Below are 14,799 nucleotides of genomic sequence, written 5' to 3' on the forward strand. Positions count from 1 at the left end.
GATGGAATGGAGCGGTAACTTTGCAGACTTCAAATGTTGACAGTAAAACCTGCTCTACAAGGAAATGCAGCTTTATTTCAACAATAAAGCACACCACAAGCTACAGCAGGCTGAATGATTGGCTGCTTTCTGCAGCCGTCTTCCTTGTCTCAGGTTCCACCGGAGATATTTGAAAATCAGAGCAAAATTCAAAGAACAACAGGAGTATGAGTTGTGGCAACAGGTTTTTCGCCAAAATGCCTCAAAAGTAAAAACACTAGGCAAAAAGTAGAATATTAGTGACATCTAGTGTTTTTTGTTTTCTGATTTGTGTGAAGCTCGTGATCAGCACCTTGTAGCTGACTGTGCTGATAAATCACAGCACCAGGAAACAAGTTACAGGACTATAAAAATATGAAAAGAATTTCATGCTTTGCAATCTAAATGTTCTCTTCATACTACTGTTTGTTTCTGGTGAAACCCAAGCTGGGCATGCACACGAACAATAGCATCAGAACATTCACATTTTAATATAAGCCAGTATCACGGCCCTTAAGTCAGTACAAGTTATGAAAGATTTTAATATTGATAGTGAGTTGAGACTCTGAGAGGGATGTTGTCGTCTTTGAGACCAGATTAAGTCCAAGTGTCACATTTTGTGGTTTGTGTGTCTCTCTGCTTAGTGACTGCTGGCCTCAAATAAAGAGCAGTGTTTAGTTTGGTGCTGGCACACCTGTAAGGTAAACACTGGGAGTTATATAAACCTGCTGGCTCCAGGGAAATGAAAGATTTGGTGTTGAGATTCAGATTCTTGATTATTCTCCTTTGTGTAAATTAATCGAGCAACATGTAGAATATTCAAAATAGAATTTCCTGCCGTATCCTGATGAATTTCCAGCTTTACGTTATAGGAGACTGTTCTGGGTTTACACATTTATTACACTCTGTAAACTGTGCTCTCAGAAACGGTACGACGGGGACCACGTGGTACAGAACCCATCCCCCAGCATCCACCAACCATCGAACTGCGGCACCGCTCCCGCTCGCCGCACCACCCGGCCCCACGACGATCTCCCACCGAGCCGAACCACCCTCGCCCCGCCAATGAGGACTCCCTGCAAACCTTCTCCCAGCTGCCCGACAGCAATCACCACCTGCCGGAGGAAATGTACCCGTTGTCGGTGTCCCCGGCTGCACCCAACGGGCGCTGCGCTACACCCAGAGAAGCCCCCTGTCCAGGCAGCCCTGGGGGCCAGGAGGCAGGTCCTCCTCGCGTCATCCAACTCATGCCCAGCGCCATTATGAACCCTTTGCTCCTCAGTCCAAACAGGAGCGGCGGGGCTGCTGGCATGGACTTCAGGCACAACCGCGGGGGACCCCTGTCTCAGGTGACGCTGGAGAACGGCCGTGAAGGGAAAGTCCACGGACACCATCATCAGCTAGCCCAGCAGCACCAACAGCAGCAGCAGCAGCAACAGCAGCAGTTACTGCAGCAGCAGCAGGAGGAGGCGCTCTACAGGAACCACGTCATCATGCCCGTGTCTCCTCCAGAGGAGCAGCAGATGCCCATCGGGCGGATAGCAGGTAAGATTTAGTGGCGATGGAGCCGAGGATCAAAGCTGCGTGAGGTGGCATCTGTCAGGTGGCAGAAACTTTGCACGAGAACTTTTTCAAAGAACCACAAACTGATAGCAGCTCACTCAATCTTTTCCCTGTTGGGTTCTGGCAGACTGCAGGCTGCTGTGGGACTACGTCTACCAGCTCCTTTCAGACAGCAGGTACGAGAACTACATCCGCTGGGAGGATCCGGAGAACAAAGTCTTCCGCATCATGGACCCCAACGGCCTGGCCAGGCTCTGGGGGAATCACAAGGTACATGCACACACGGGCTCTAGGTGTTCAGTGATTATGTACAGTGTATATAACAGAGCAGCACAACAGAAGGGACTTTTTATCGTCATTCCTCCAACCATAAAGCTGCACTAACTCATTTTTTCTTATAAAACATCAGGACAGACTTGATTAATTAACCACTTTCACTGAATACTGAACTTTTGTTTTTGGGGGGTTTTTCCCGACAATTTTGTCGACTTGTTTCAGTTTTATAGTCCTAACAAACGTTTCCTGGCACCACAGATGCTTCTTTTCATCACTCTGGTAGAAATGCTGATAGGATGTTTAAAGAGACGAGATGTAACGTTCAGTGAAATACAGCAGTAAACACAGACACACTGATGGATTTAGTGTTTCATCTGTCTTAGCTGTAAGGACACTAGCTGTGTGTTAGCCAGCCTTTGCGATGAAGTAAATTGGTGATGTCAGCGATTCAGTTGAGTTACACCATTGAGAGCCAATCTCTCCACGGTGTCCTGGATCTCATCTATGGTGCCCTCCTAGTAGGACGTGTCTTAAACACCCCACCTGGAAGTGTTCAGGTCCTAGTCAGATTCAGGAACCGCCTCAGCGGGCTCCCTTCGAAGGGGAGGAGTAGAGGATCTAGTCCGAGAAAGATCATTTCCTCTGTGATCTTCTTCTTCCAGTCAGAGTGGCAGGAATGTAGCTCAACCTGTAACTCAACAACCTCCCTTTCACGCTCAACTCTGTCTTTACCACAATAAGTGATGCGGATGCAGTGCTAGAGTCGTGCAGCTTGTGCTTTTATGTTCTGAGTAAAAACACAACATTAGAAGATTAACACCAGTATTTGTGATAAAACACTACTTTTGTTTTGTTAATTTTGGCCAACAATTAGGATGAATGTGTGCTTGGGCAAATGTGATCCTGCTGTAGAGCGCCCCAGCTCTGCAGTGCAGGACAAGCTTTTAGCTAATGCAAGACCGGTTAGCAACACGTGTCTATAAGTTAGCTCCAAAGAGCAGGCGTCATCACACAAAGACAAACACTGTGACTGAAAAATGTTCCAAAAATATATTGAGCTCTGACACTGAAACCACAACTACGTAAAGTATCAAAGGTATCATGCGTACAAAAATGATGATGAGTTAACTGTTACTTTCACTTGTTGTCATCTTTTGATGGGTTGATGTTCTGGATGATGGGGATTCCAGTGCCCCTCAGTTGTATGCTGTTTTTTGGCCTCTTGTTTGGTTGTGTATCTCCTACCTCCTGCCTGCTGGTTGTGTAAATTAATAATTATTTGCTGAAACATTAAATTTAGAAAATTTGAAGCACACTATACAGCAAACACGGGGTCTTTGCTATATAGTGGTCTTTTCAGCTTTTGTGGACTTTTACTGACACCAAGTGGCCAAAAAAAATGTTGCTCTTAAATTAAGGTCAGGTCTCCTCACTGTCACACTGACAGCGTTACTCATGACACTCGTGTTGATTTAACTCTTACAGAACAGGACCAATATGACGTACGAGAAGATGTCGCGAGCACTGAGACACTACTACAAACTGAACATTATCAGGAAAGAGCCTGGCCAAAGGCTTCTGTTCAGGTACATCATCTTCTTTTCAAACTTGTCTCGCTGCTCCAAACAGTTATTTACTTTTTCAGTCATCAATAAAACAAAATAAAACAGGATTTTGAATGATTTGATGAACTCGTTGCCTCGTCTGTGCCACAGATTCATGAAAACCCCTGACGAGATAATGAACGGACAGACGGACAGGCTGGAGCACCTGGAGTCCGACACAGACGAACAAATCTACATCAAAGAGGAATGCTGAGGAACTCTGGGAAAGCGAGTCCATAAACTGCTTACTACTACTACTACTTCTACTATTACTACTACTACAGCCGCTGATGCCTTTCAGAAGCAGCTTGAAAAATCAACATTGAAATTAAAGAGTGCACAGGTGTTCAGTGGTGTCATTCCTACAGGTAGAGGCATGAAATGCAGTCTTTCCGAACATGGCCTTAGGATGATATTAACCTGGGGGAAAAAAAAAAAAAAAAACAGCATCGGGTGTTTTTGGATCTTTCGGATGGACTGAACTGAAAGGTCTCTCCTCTAAGTGTTTCCTTCTCTTTTCGAGCTGCAAAAGCCAATCACTTTGTGCTTATGTCACTTTTGTTTGATCGTTTTTGTCTCCTCACATGCATTATACAAAGGAATTTTGCTGTTTCTAAAAAACAAAAAGAAAAAAAAGAAAGAAAGAAAGAAATTTGTGTGTGTGTGTGTGTGTGTGTGTGTGTGTGTGTGTGACCGGAATGTTTTCACCATGGAATAAACTTTTTGATCAGAGATGTGCTCGTATTATGTGATTTCTCTCGGGGTGTGTTTGTAAGTGGAGTACATCACATATCCACATGATGGCAGTAGTGGACAACTTTTGCTGTCGGAAGCTTCGGCATGTGGATGGATGTCTGCAGCAGTTCAACACTTCAGCGAGTGGAACAAACGCCTAAAGGCTGTTTTCTGTGTTTTTAAGTGCACAAGGTTAAATAGGGGGCGGACAGGTGGCACGTGCCTGAGAATCTCTAGCTTTTCATTGGCGTTATTGATGAACTGGCACGATGTGTAGTAACGAAAGCAACCAATCACTGATTAGTCATCATTGATAGTTCCTGCTTCACTCCTTGCACTACTTTTGGATCACAGTCTCACATTCTTCTCACTTTCTGTCTCCTAACATATAATTACAGCAGTTTTGAACCTCGCCTTTATGAATTATGAAACACGCGTGTTGTGGGTCCCCCCATTCGTGTCATTGTTTTCAGCTTTAAAAATGCCATTTTAAATGATCATCCATTCTTTTGGCGGGGTTAATTGTGCCGTTTACGTCAATAGCGGTAATCCGATTACTGTAACGCTACCAGCAGAGGTAGCGGATGCGCGCCGTGCGCTCTGGAGTCTCCATAAAAGTTAGTGCGCACGGAGCGGAGCTGTCAGACTGCGAGGAGACGCGGCTGAGCAAAGACTGTGGGCTGAAGTGACTAATGGGATCCACCTCACGCTATCTGAAGAGTGCGAGCTGATATCGCGGGTGACTATCACCCGCCTAATGCGCACAACAGGACCCATTTGAACCTAATAAGACACAGCTGAGCAGGCTTTCGTCGGGTTTGTGGACTATCGGGATTAAAACAAAGGGTTTGGATTCAGGAGACTCACCTCTGTGGTGGATGAGGTGCCATCGCCGCTCTTTTAAAAAGACGAATAATCGAGAGCAATAAGCCTGTTCGAGTTCATCCGGAGGGGCAAGAAAAGCCACCACTCCCGGGCTTTTTTTTTTTTTATTTGTTTTTTTTCACCCAGGACGCAAATGTCTCCAGAGCACAGGGACGTCACTGGATTGTAACACCAGTAGCCTCACCAATGGTTTAACAGGGCGTTAAGGTGCGGGAAGGGAGTGGGACAACTACAGGTAAGAGCCATGCAAGCGGTCATTCACGGCCCTCTTTGGGTGGGTGGCGGGAAGACTTTCCCCGCCGGTCAGCGCGTAAAAATCACTCAAGTGTCGCATTTGTCCAATCGAGCCTCTCCCCATTAAAATTAGTCATATTTGCATTGCCCCCCTAATAACCAGAAAATAAATTTGGATCTATTTTTTGTTGTTGTTTTAATTGCAGTAACTCCTGAAAAAGAAAGTACAAGAGTCAGGCTTTAGGAAGTGCAGTTTTCTCATTGTCAGTCACTGCCGCTGAACTCTGCAATCAATTCAGTTAATTTCACTCCCTCAAATCAATGCCGCCTCACTGGGAGTCCTGGATATACAGTACAGTGTAGAGCAGCAGGCAGAGGTGACAGTCTAGCTTCACTCAGTCAATAAACGGTAGTCTGCACTGGAGTCTGGACCAGATGATTCTGAACCTGGGGTCATGCTTGTGTGCTCTGATTTTAGTGCAAGTAAGAAACTTTGTATGGAAATAAGACGATAGAGGTGCGATGACAGATGTGAGTGGACTCATTTTATCAGCTTGACCTCCTGTTCTGAGGCTAACGTGGTTTCACCAGGAGCAAATGAATCCTGTGATGATGAAATCGTGTGACACAGTGGCTGGAGGTTCACATGGGCTCCCCGTCCACTGCTGCCACAAGGTTTTCATTTCCAAAGTGAATCAGGAACCAGAGGAATAAATCCTGATGAGATGGAGTCTAAGCCCACACTGGCCTGATGTAAAAACAACATTTAGGAGCACATTTAAAAAAAAATATTTTTCAGAAAGCTTGCATAAACAGCAGAATTTCACCCGTTCATTGATGTTTTTGTGACTGTATTTCCAAAATGATGGGATCCCACAATCCAACTCACTTTTTAAAAAAAATTTTTTTTTTTATTGAAATGGGTTTAAAATGCTTCCAAAGGTTAAATAGCTCTCCTCATGATGAGCTAAACTACCTTTAAATTAGTGTGGAGCCCTCCTTCAGTGCCGTCTTCCTCGTCTTGCCTTCCCCATCCCCTCGACCTTTATTTAGACATCACATGTCCGGAAAACTTGCCACTCCACCTCTCTCTCGACCTTTATCCAATTACAACGTTTGGCTTTAAAAACGCTACATGAAACAACGCTAAAGCTCCAGTTACTGTCAGCAGCTTCATGTTTCCATATCTAATACCAGCCACTCTTCACAATCCCTGCTGGATAGGATTGATAGATTAAAAAATGAGCTACAGATCCACATAAAAGTACACAAATCCAAGTAACTACAAACTCAAATACATGAAATGTTTGAGTCAAACCATTGTTGTCAAAGAAACTATGTTTTCAAATATGGCTGCTGCTACTTTTCATATTCCAATTTAACATAAACACGATGACCTTTTGAGATCTTTTCTTTCTGATGTGGCCCCTTACAGAAAAACTGTTTGTTTTCCATGTCAAGAGAGTTAAGTTGGGAACCACTGATCTGAACAAACACAGTATATGAAGTAGTTCAGTCTAAGTGGAACACGTAGACTGAGTCTTCTGTCTCGTTTCCTTTCACTCGGGGTATTTGCTTTGAATATTTTTATGTGAGTGTACTGAATAAAGGGGTCAGACTCCCTCTTCCACCACTGCTGTGTCTCAGCACAGAGCGCGGGGCTGGAGCAAACCACACTATGACATCATCTGGCAACTAATAGCGACTTTTTTTTTTTTTTTTATCAGCCAAACTCTACTTCCCCTCAGAAAAAGAACTGGCAGCCCCGGCAGTCCGCAATTAGCTGGAAGCATTAGCAGCAGCTCCTCCGGCGTGAACGATGAGCTTTAATGGCTCTAAGCTCGCCTGGCTCAGGTCAAACCGGGCCCCCTCCCTCGGTCCAGCTGGGCGAACTGGTGCCGGCTGCCTGGCCAGCACCGGCGGATGGGCCAGTGTCACCTTTTAGGGGCAGGTCACGCAACCTCGTCCTGGCTCTGCCTGGCCGTTGATCCGAAGCAGTGACACTGAAGCTTCATGGTCCGCTGCTCCTCGCCAACCAGGCCGACCCAGCACTGCCGCCGAACAGCTGTGACGGGCAACACACAAGCATCAGCGGGAGGCGGGGGCTGTCTCTGAATTAACCTGGAAACTTCTTTTTCTGTGGGGGTTTTAGTTAGAAAGTAAACAGGAACTGCACAAATCAAGTGCACCATGATGGAAGATGTCCTGATTAGAAGTCATACCAACGTAATAAAATCCAAGAAAATCCTCAGCTCCAAGATCCTGCAGGCCTCTTTCAGAGTGATGTGCACCTGATTCATTCATAAAATCATTTTTTGACTATATACCTCATGCCTGTGAGGCAGGCTATTGACCCCCCTGTTAGACTCTTTGCAATGACTATTTCTATAAAATAAAACCTTTGAGATGAGACTTTCTCGCACTTGTACAGAGACTCTTTTGAATGTCTCGGATGACACCTGTATGCAAACTGCTGTGGGATTTTTTTTTTTTTTTTTTTTTTTGATCCACCTCATCCCTTAAATGAAAGACCTCAGAGGAGGTCAGGTGCTCTGCTGCGGCTCCTTGATACTCGACTTTGCGCTCTCCTCAACAGAAAACGATTGGAATTTGTGTAAAATATCGGCAGCTGATTGGCACCCGCTGTGCGGTTGTTTGATGTAAGTAGGAAGCGAGAGGCTTTTTCTCTCCCCCCTCCTCACTCCCTTTCTCATTCTATTTGATGTGCAGCTCGCTCTCCTCTCTCTCTGTTTCATCTGAACTAAAACAAATTCACCAGCCGCTGAATAAACAGGAGCTCTGCAGAAAGGATATGAAAGCAGCTAAAGGTTCCGATATATTTCCTGCTCTGACCTCGGTCTTCTCCTTCTGATTAGATTCTTTTCTCACTTTGCTTCTTCCACTTCCTTTATTTCCCATATTTCCTTTCACCACTTTGAATATTCAGTGCTGGTTTCTGAACTACCTGATGGTGCTGGTTCAGATCCTTCAGCGTAAATGTTAATTACACAGATTTGTCAGTGTTTTTTTTCATTGTGTTTCTGAACAATAAGCATTCATTTGAAAAGGATGTTCACTGTGTTATAGAGTAGGAAGCTGGCCCAGTGTTTGGTGACGAAGATCCATCTTGATCAGGTAGTAGCGTATAAGAAAAGTGATTCATTACCAGGAGCCGATCCCAGCTGACATCCACCCTGAACAGGCTGCCTGTCAATCACGGGGCTGATTGATGGGCAGCCTAACCCGGATGCCTGACTGTAAGAGGAAAATCCACATGTGCACTCAAAAAAAAGGGGGAAAAAATTGTCACAACTGGTGACATTGTTTAAAACCTCACTCTCGCTGCCATGTTTTACAATGAAAATATGGCAAAAAAGTTCAGCTTCTTGAGGCAAAGCATGAAGTAGAAAATGATAAATTGACAACATTTTTGGTAATGAAGGCAGTGATTGAATTTAACCATTTACAGAAATGCCTACTCTTCTGTAACAACAACAGGTAATGTGCCGTCACATTTTCCTCTTTTTTTTAAATTCTATTTTTTTACAGTGTTGTCCATCCTGTGAGTATATTAACTGAGTGATCTTATTATTTACTATGCATTTTAAAAGTGGCTCTATTTGTGTTCATCACACCGGTATTGTTTCCTATATCTATGACATATATATTGAAATGTCCTAATCAAATTAATCATTTTTTTCTTTTCTATGTAATAACATCAACCTGCTGCCAACTGGGCTGTTTTCCCCATCTGGGCTTCAAGTATCCGGCTAAAGGCTTCTGCAGCAGTAAACCTTCCAAACATTACAGAAACATAAAAAATGATTTTGGGTCTGGTAGCTGTGATTCACAGCAAAGCATTACAATGTAATGATAAGGAGTGGGAAATTACACACCAGTGGAGCAATTTGTGTTAATGTGGAAAGTTGTAAGAATAGATGGATACAATTTGTGATTGGAGTCTTTGTTACAAATAAAATCACAGAGGCCCATATAAATATACAACTAGAGGTTATAAATGGTTACTTGAAGGTCAGTCATAATAGATTCATTAACAAATTTATTCGACCACCTGACATAAAGCAAGAAAACACAAATATTTTAGAAATCTGTCAAAAACTTGTTTAACACTAGAAATGATACTGTTATTTATTTAACAAATAGCAAACGTTTTTATACTCAAATTGGAGCTGGCGCATTGGGCTTCTATGTTAATGGTAAATTTGAAAATTCATGGATCAAAATAATAATGATATATTTACAATTAAAATTATCACAACTATTAAAGAGCTTGTGTATACTGGTGGATTCACCATTACAGATGCATAAAAACTATTTTGGAAATGACCTGTTACATAAAAAAAAAAAAAAAAACTATGATCAAAACAAATCGAACCTACAAAAAAGTATAACTACAGTAATAAATAAGCTAACTCAGTTATTATACTTAAAATAGCCGAGTAAGGATGGGCAAAACTATAAAAAAATGGGAGCTTCACGTTCGCACACCCGTCTTTTTACAGATGTTTATGGGCATTTCTGTAATCAGTGAAATTCAATACCTGGTTAAAAAAAATACTGTAAATTTGGGGCAGCTGTGGCGAAGTCCTCACGCTGGGTGGTGGTCTAATAAGTTGTTAGGACTGTGCTCTTTTTCAAAGTGCTGTGTTGTATGATATAAGAGAACGCCATCATCCTCTTACTCTGCCATCAAACAGTACTGTATTCCTCTTTTTATTAGTACATTATTGTGAAAAAAATCTTTTTATTTAAGTGATAGATTTCTTATGATTTGCCCTCTCAAATATTTATTCAAATGAATGCGTTTTATGTTTAATGGAAAGGTTAACAGCAATGACAGAAGTTCAGTTTAGCTTAATCTTTTTTTAATTTTTAATTTTTGGCAGTTTTACCAATAAGGTAAATATGGTCATATGCAAATCAAGACCAGGAGAATCAGCAATGCTATAAATACTGTTTTAATTGAAAAGAATTTTCTAATCTTGTTAGGAATTTAAAACCTACCACCAACTCTATTCCATGTCATTTCTAAGTCATGGATGATCTCATCCTAGTCCCAGTCATTTCCTTCCACTCAAATATATTCAGACAAAAAAAACAAACATGTTTTTTGTGATCATGTAATTTCCACATTTACTTTAAATTTCCAGAACATGCAGTTCTCAAATGATCAGTTCACTTTCAGTCCACGTCCCTGAGCTGGTATTCGTTACTTTCCTCGTCCCTCATAAATGCTGTGGGTACCTGTTCGCGATCTTACACCTGTTCTTTATATTTCGCTGCCTTGGTTTGACACTGACAGAGTACTTCTGACTCAGTCCTTCCCCCAGTATTCCTTAAAGGTGTTCTATTCATTTTCATGCTTTTGCTTTGAATATATATGCATGTATCTGATTTTGGTATTGTGGTGACACTAAATGAAGACGTAACAGATAATTTAACTGACTGCTAACTTTACTGTTGATTTCAGACAAGTCAAACAGAATAGCTACACTTTATAGACAATCTACACCACCTGCTCTGACTTTGAATGTTGGTTCTGGATCTATAAATTATAAAATGTGATATTCTCTGGTATGTCTGGAATTCCCTGAAGTGTAGGAAAAATAACCACAAACCCACGATTCAAAAATACTTTCAAAGTCCTACAAAAACATTCCAAGATTGGGAATACGATGGAAACAAACCGATCTGTTACAGCTGCTGAAATCAGGTTTTTCCTGTACTTCCTCTGCATCATACGCTTTGAATGTTTTTTCCCTCTCAATCCATCCCTGAGTGTTCCTTTGCTGGAAGAGCCAGGTTTTCATCGTTCCACGCTGTCCTCCTCCTCCTCCACACGGAAGAGTCCTCCTCCAGTTAAATGTGATCCTATTTCATGCAGAGGAGGAAAAAAAGACGGAGAGACGCAAGAAGGGTGAGAGCGACAAAAAGGATGTTGAGGGAAAAACGGGTATCCACTGGTCTGTGTCCAGGATTCCCCCCATGTGGCTGTTTTATCTCTTCAGCAGCGTCCTAGTGTTGCTTTCTGTGTGGCCCAGTGGCTTCTAAACACGCGCCCGTCACACAGGATAACTCCAGCCTCCGAAAGCCTCCAAACAAACACACCAACTCATATTTTCGACAGCAGAAAAACTTCTTGCCTCGCCCTTCTCACATCTCCTCCACCCATCCCCTTCCCTCCGTTTCATTTCGATGGCTGATGGCATGTGCAGAGCTGTGGGCCTCCAGTACTTTCATGATGTGAGCCAAAGCCCATCTGGGGCTCAATATCCTGTTTGCCAGCTCTCAGCACTCTGAAAACCACAACAATACTGAGCTGAGGCAGAAAGTTCAGAACTCATTACAGTTTGTTCAGGTCGAGACCAAGGTCAAAGTCTTCTCCTCCTGCGTCAATCTGCTGCGTCGTCTACAGAGTGAAATCTGCTGCTTTCGCTTTTTCTCTTTGTCCAATCTATACATGTTCTTATGTCTCATGCCTCTTTTTGAAGCTGTTACGGCAATCCACAAGAGAGCGCCGGCTTGAGAAACGTTGAGCTGCTGGTATTTGTTACAGCTTGTAGATGGATTTGAAACTTTATTGCAAAAATTAAATAAAGCTGATGTGATGGGTATACTTCAAAAGGTTGTTTGCTGTGAGCCTGCTATCTTTAAAGTCTACCTCAGTTATTGATTTCTTATATTTACCTGAATGTCTTCCAACAGCAGGCTGCTGTGATTGTCTGTGAGGATTGTCTGATGATCTATACAACCAGTTATATAATGGTTTAGCTTTTTAAGGGTTTGCCAAACTGTACCTAATATAAGTTTTTAAGTCCTTGAATTTCTTTTAAAAAGAAACTAACAAGGTCACCTAATAAATACATTGTTAAACAATACATGTATAGACTTAGAGTGAGATTTAAGTATTTGGCTTAAGTTAACGTCACTCACTAAAGACTAGGAGTTAGTACAACTCTGCTAAGCTAGGCTAGTTAAATATTTAGCTGCTAGCTAGATTTTAGCACAACTGTCAAATTGCCTAATGTTTATATTACGATAAGATTTTAACTGTAGTTATGCTATATTATCATTACACATTAAAATGTGGCTACACTAGATTTACCTGAAGTTTCACCTCGCACATTTTTTTAAAATCTCTGTTTTTCAGTCTTTGTGCTAACTCTACAGTCGATGGGGAACACGTCCAGGCTTCACAGACAGGAAATAAAGACTCCTGAACAAAAAGCATCTTATTCTTTTTCTGCAATTACAAGTTATTGCACTGTTAAAAACGACTGAACAACAGCAGCAAATTATTTTCATACATCTATTTAAAATGAGTAATATGAATAATCATTCCTTCTAAAAATAAAGCAGCCACACAATAATGAAAGAAAATGTCAACCAGTGCAAAAGCACAGCTCGCTGATGTATTTTTCAAAGTTTTTGGATATCAGTGTAGTTACATGGCAAAACATTGTATGAATATTACAACACTGTGATGGCAGCAGTTTTTGTTCCAGTGTGTCATGTTTTGATGGCATAGCTACATTTTAGTATGCAGACACAATAATAAATAGAAGAACAGAGAGGTTGAACTTCACAGCTGCCAGCTCATCTGTGACATTTATAGCTGAAGACATCTAATATGACCAGAGACCAGCCTATGTTTTATGATATTAAATCATTTTTGAACCCTTATAAAGAGTATCTTTAGGTTTTATCAGGTTGTGGATTAGAAAAAGCAGACAGTCAACAGTGACGAGAAAGCACTCAGAAACCACAAGCCCCATCTGTAAAAGATGTTTAAAGGCTCCACAGATCAACAGAGAAACACAACCAGTTTGCTAACAGACATGCCAATCTGTACAAAGAATTAAGAGACCGGAAGGTTAACTTAAATGACAGATAACATGTTACATCATGGAAGTGCTGTCAAAAATACTGTAAAAGACCAGAATTTATCTTATGGCAAGCAGTTTTTAACTGTCAGATTTTGATGAAGCAGTCAGTTAAGAGCAAGGATAACAGTATAATTTGGTTTGTCAGATATCTGTACATGCAAATGCTAATGTGTACCATTACTGGAAAAGTAATGGTAAGGCTAATTATGCAATGGAACATTGTATTACAATACAGACCTGTGACAAAGAGATGTAATGAGTCACTCTTTAATAAGTGACAACTTGTGGGTGCAAATACAAAGTTAACTATTAAAAAATGACAAACTCAAATTTATATGAAATGATACAATTATTAACTGCATGCATGTACGAACACATTGTCAAATAAAATCTAAGGGCCCAAAACAATTAGGCAAACGAAAAAATGGAACAAATTCTTTTCTTTCTTTTTTTCAGTATAAAATGAATAAACTTAAATTGAGCGGTCCCTGCGAGCTAGTTCAGGCTAGCAACTTCAACTGCCCATGCAGCACAACTTCCTCTCCTTACACCCTGTACCAAACACACCCTTGCAATTTGGTGGTCCATTTAAGCTGCAAGATTTCCCATTACTTCCTATGCATTCCTGCCTGCCAAAGCCCTACACCACCCTGGCATCCACCTGTAGGATCTCTCTCTCCAATTGTGTTTGTAACATTTCAAAGGGAGGGATTATCTCAGAGTCGACCAAACTAAAATTAAACTGCTTAAAAATGTCATTTAACATGTAAGTTGCCTGATTAAAATGACAAGCTGACTACTGATGCCAAAAAAGGGTTCAAACCCTGGATTACTAGTGTTTCATTCCACGCTGCTTACCGGTCTTCCCAGGAGTGGACTGTCCCAGCAAATTCAACTCAACATCACACCTTGCAATGCTCAAAGAAATTGTAAAAATTCCAAGAATTACATCTCAGAGTCTACAGGCATCAGTTAGCATGTTAAATGTTACTTCATGACAGTACGATTAGCAAAAGACTAAATATGGCTTCAACCTAACCAGTGATGGGCAAGTTACTTTGAAAAAGTAATTAACTATAGTTACTAGTTACTTCTTCAAAAAAGTAACTGAGTTAGTAAATGAGTTACAAGATTCTAAAAGTAATTAATTACTTGAAAAGTAACTATTGTGTTACTTTAAAGAAAATGTTTAACCCTCTGGGGTCCAGGGGATAATTGGCCATTTTTAACCACTTTTTTAACCATTTTACCTTTAAAAACTATTTACTTGTTATGTATCATCCTTTTCAGCACAACCTCACATGTCTGAATTTACAGGTATGTTTTCATTTTGACATACCTTATGTCTCGGTCTCTTTCAAACAAAACACCATAGTGCAAGTTCAGGAGTCTGTATCACTGCATCGCAACCTCCCAGATTCAGCAGGGCTCCCTCAAAACTTGATCTAAAATCAGACAAAAAAACATAAAATCTGAGTACAAAAAATTATAATTTTTACTGTAACAACCACAAACATGTTTATTGAATCATATTTCATAACTTTAAATGCAAATATAAATTGTCAATTTTAAAATCC

General features: G+C 41.3%; 2 protein-coding genes across 3 annotated transcripts in view; both read left to right on the forward strand.

Moving 5' to 3' along the window:
* The window catches only part of etv6 (ETS variant transcription factor 6), a 31,050-nt gene extending 26,857 nt beyond the window's left edge, over positions 1–4,193 (forward strand). For both annotated transcript variants that reach the window (XM_031743462.2, XM_031743463.2), the window contains exons 5-8: positions 943–1,563; positions 1,709–1,851; positions 3,343–3,443; positions 3,573–4,193. In XM_031743462.2, coding sequence (XP_031599322.1) covers positions 943–1,563; positions 1,709–1,851; positions 3,343–3,443; positions 3,573–3,675 — 968 coding nt within the window. In that variant the 3' untranslated portion in view covers positions 3,676–4,193. The remainder of the gene's footprint in view (positions 1–942; positions 1,564–1,708; positions 1,852–3,342; positions 3,444–3,572) is intronic.
* Positions 4,194–4,866: 673 nt separating this feature from the next.
* Positions 4,867–14,799, forward strand: part of LOC116323207 (chemokine-like protein TAFA-2) — an 88,045-nt gene continuing 78,112 nt past the window's right edge. The window contains exon 1 of the mRNA XM_031743482.2: positions 4,867–5,316. The gene's annotated coding sequence lies outside the window, so the exon portion shown is untranslated. The remainder of the gene's footprint in view (positions 5,317–14,799) is intronic.

The sequence above is a fragment of the Oreochromis aureus genome, linkage group 17 (assembly GCF_013358895.1).
Source record: "Oreochromis aureus strain Israel breed Guangdong linkage group 17, ZZ_aureus, whole genome shotgun sequence".
Taxonomy (NCBI): Eukaryota; Metazoa; Chordata; class Actinopteri; order Cichliformes; family Cichlidae; genus Oreochromis; species Oreochromis aureus.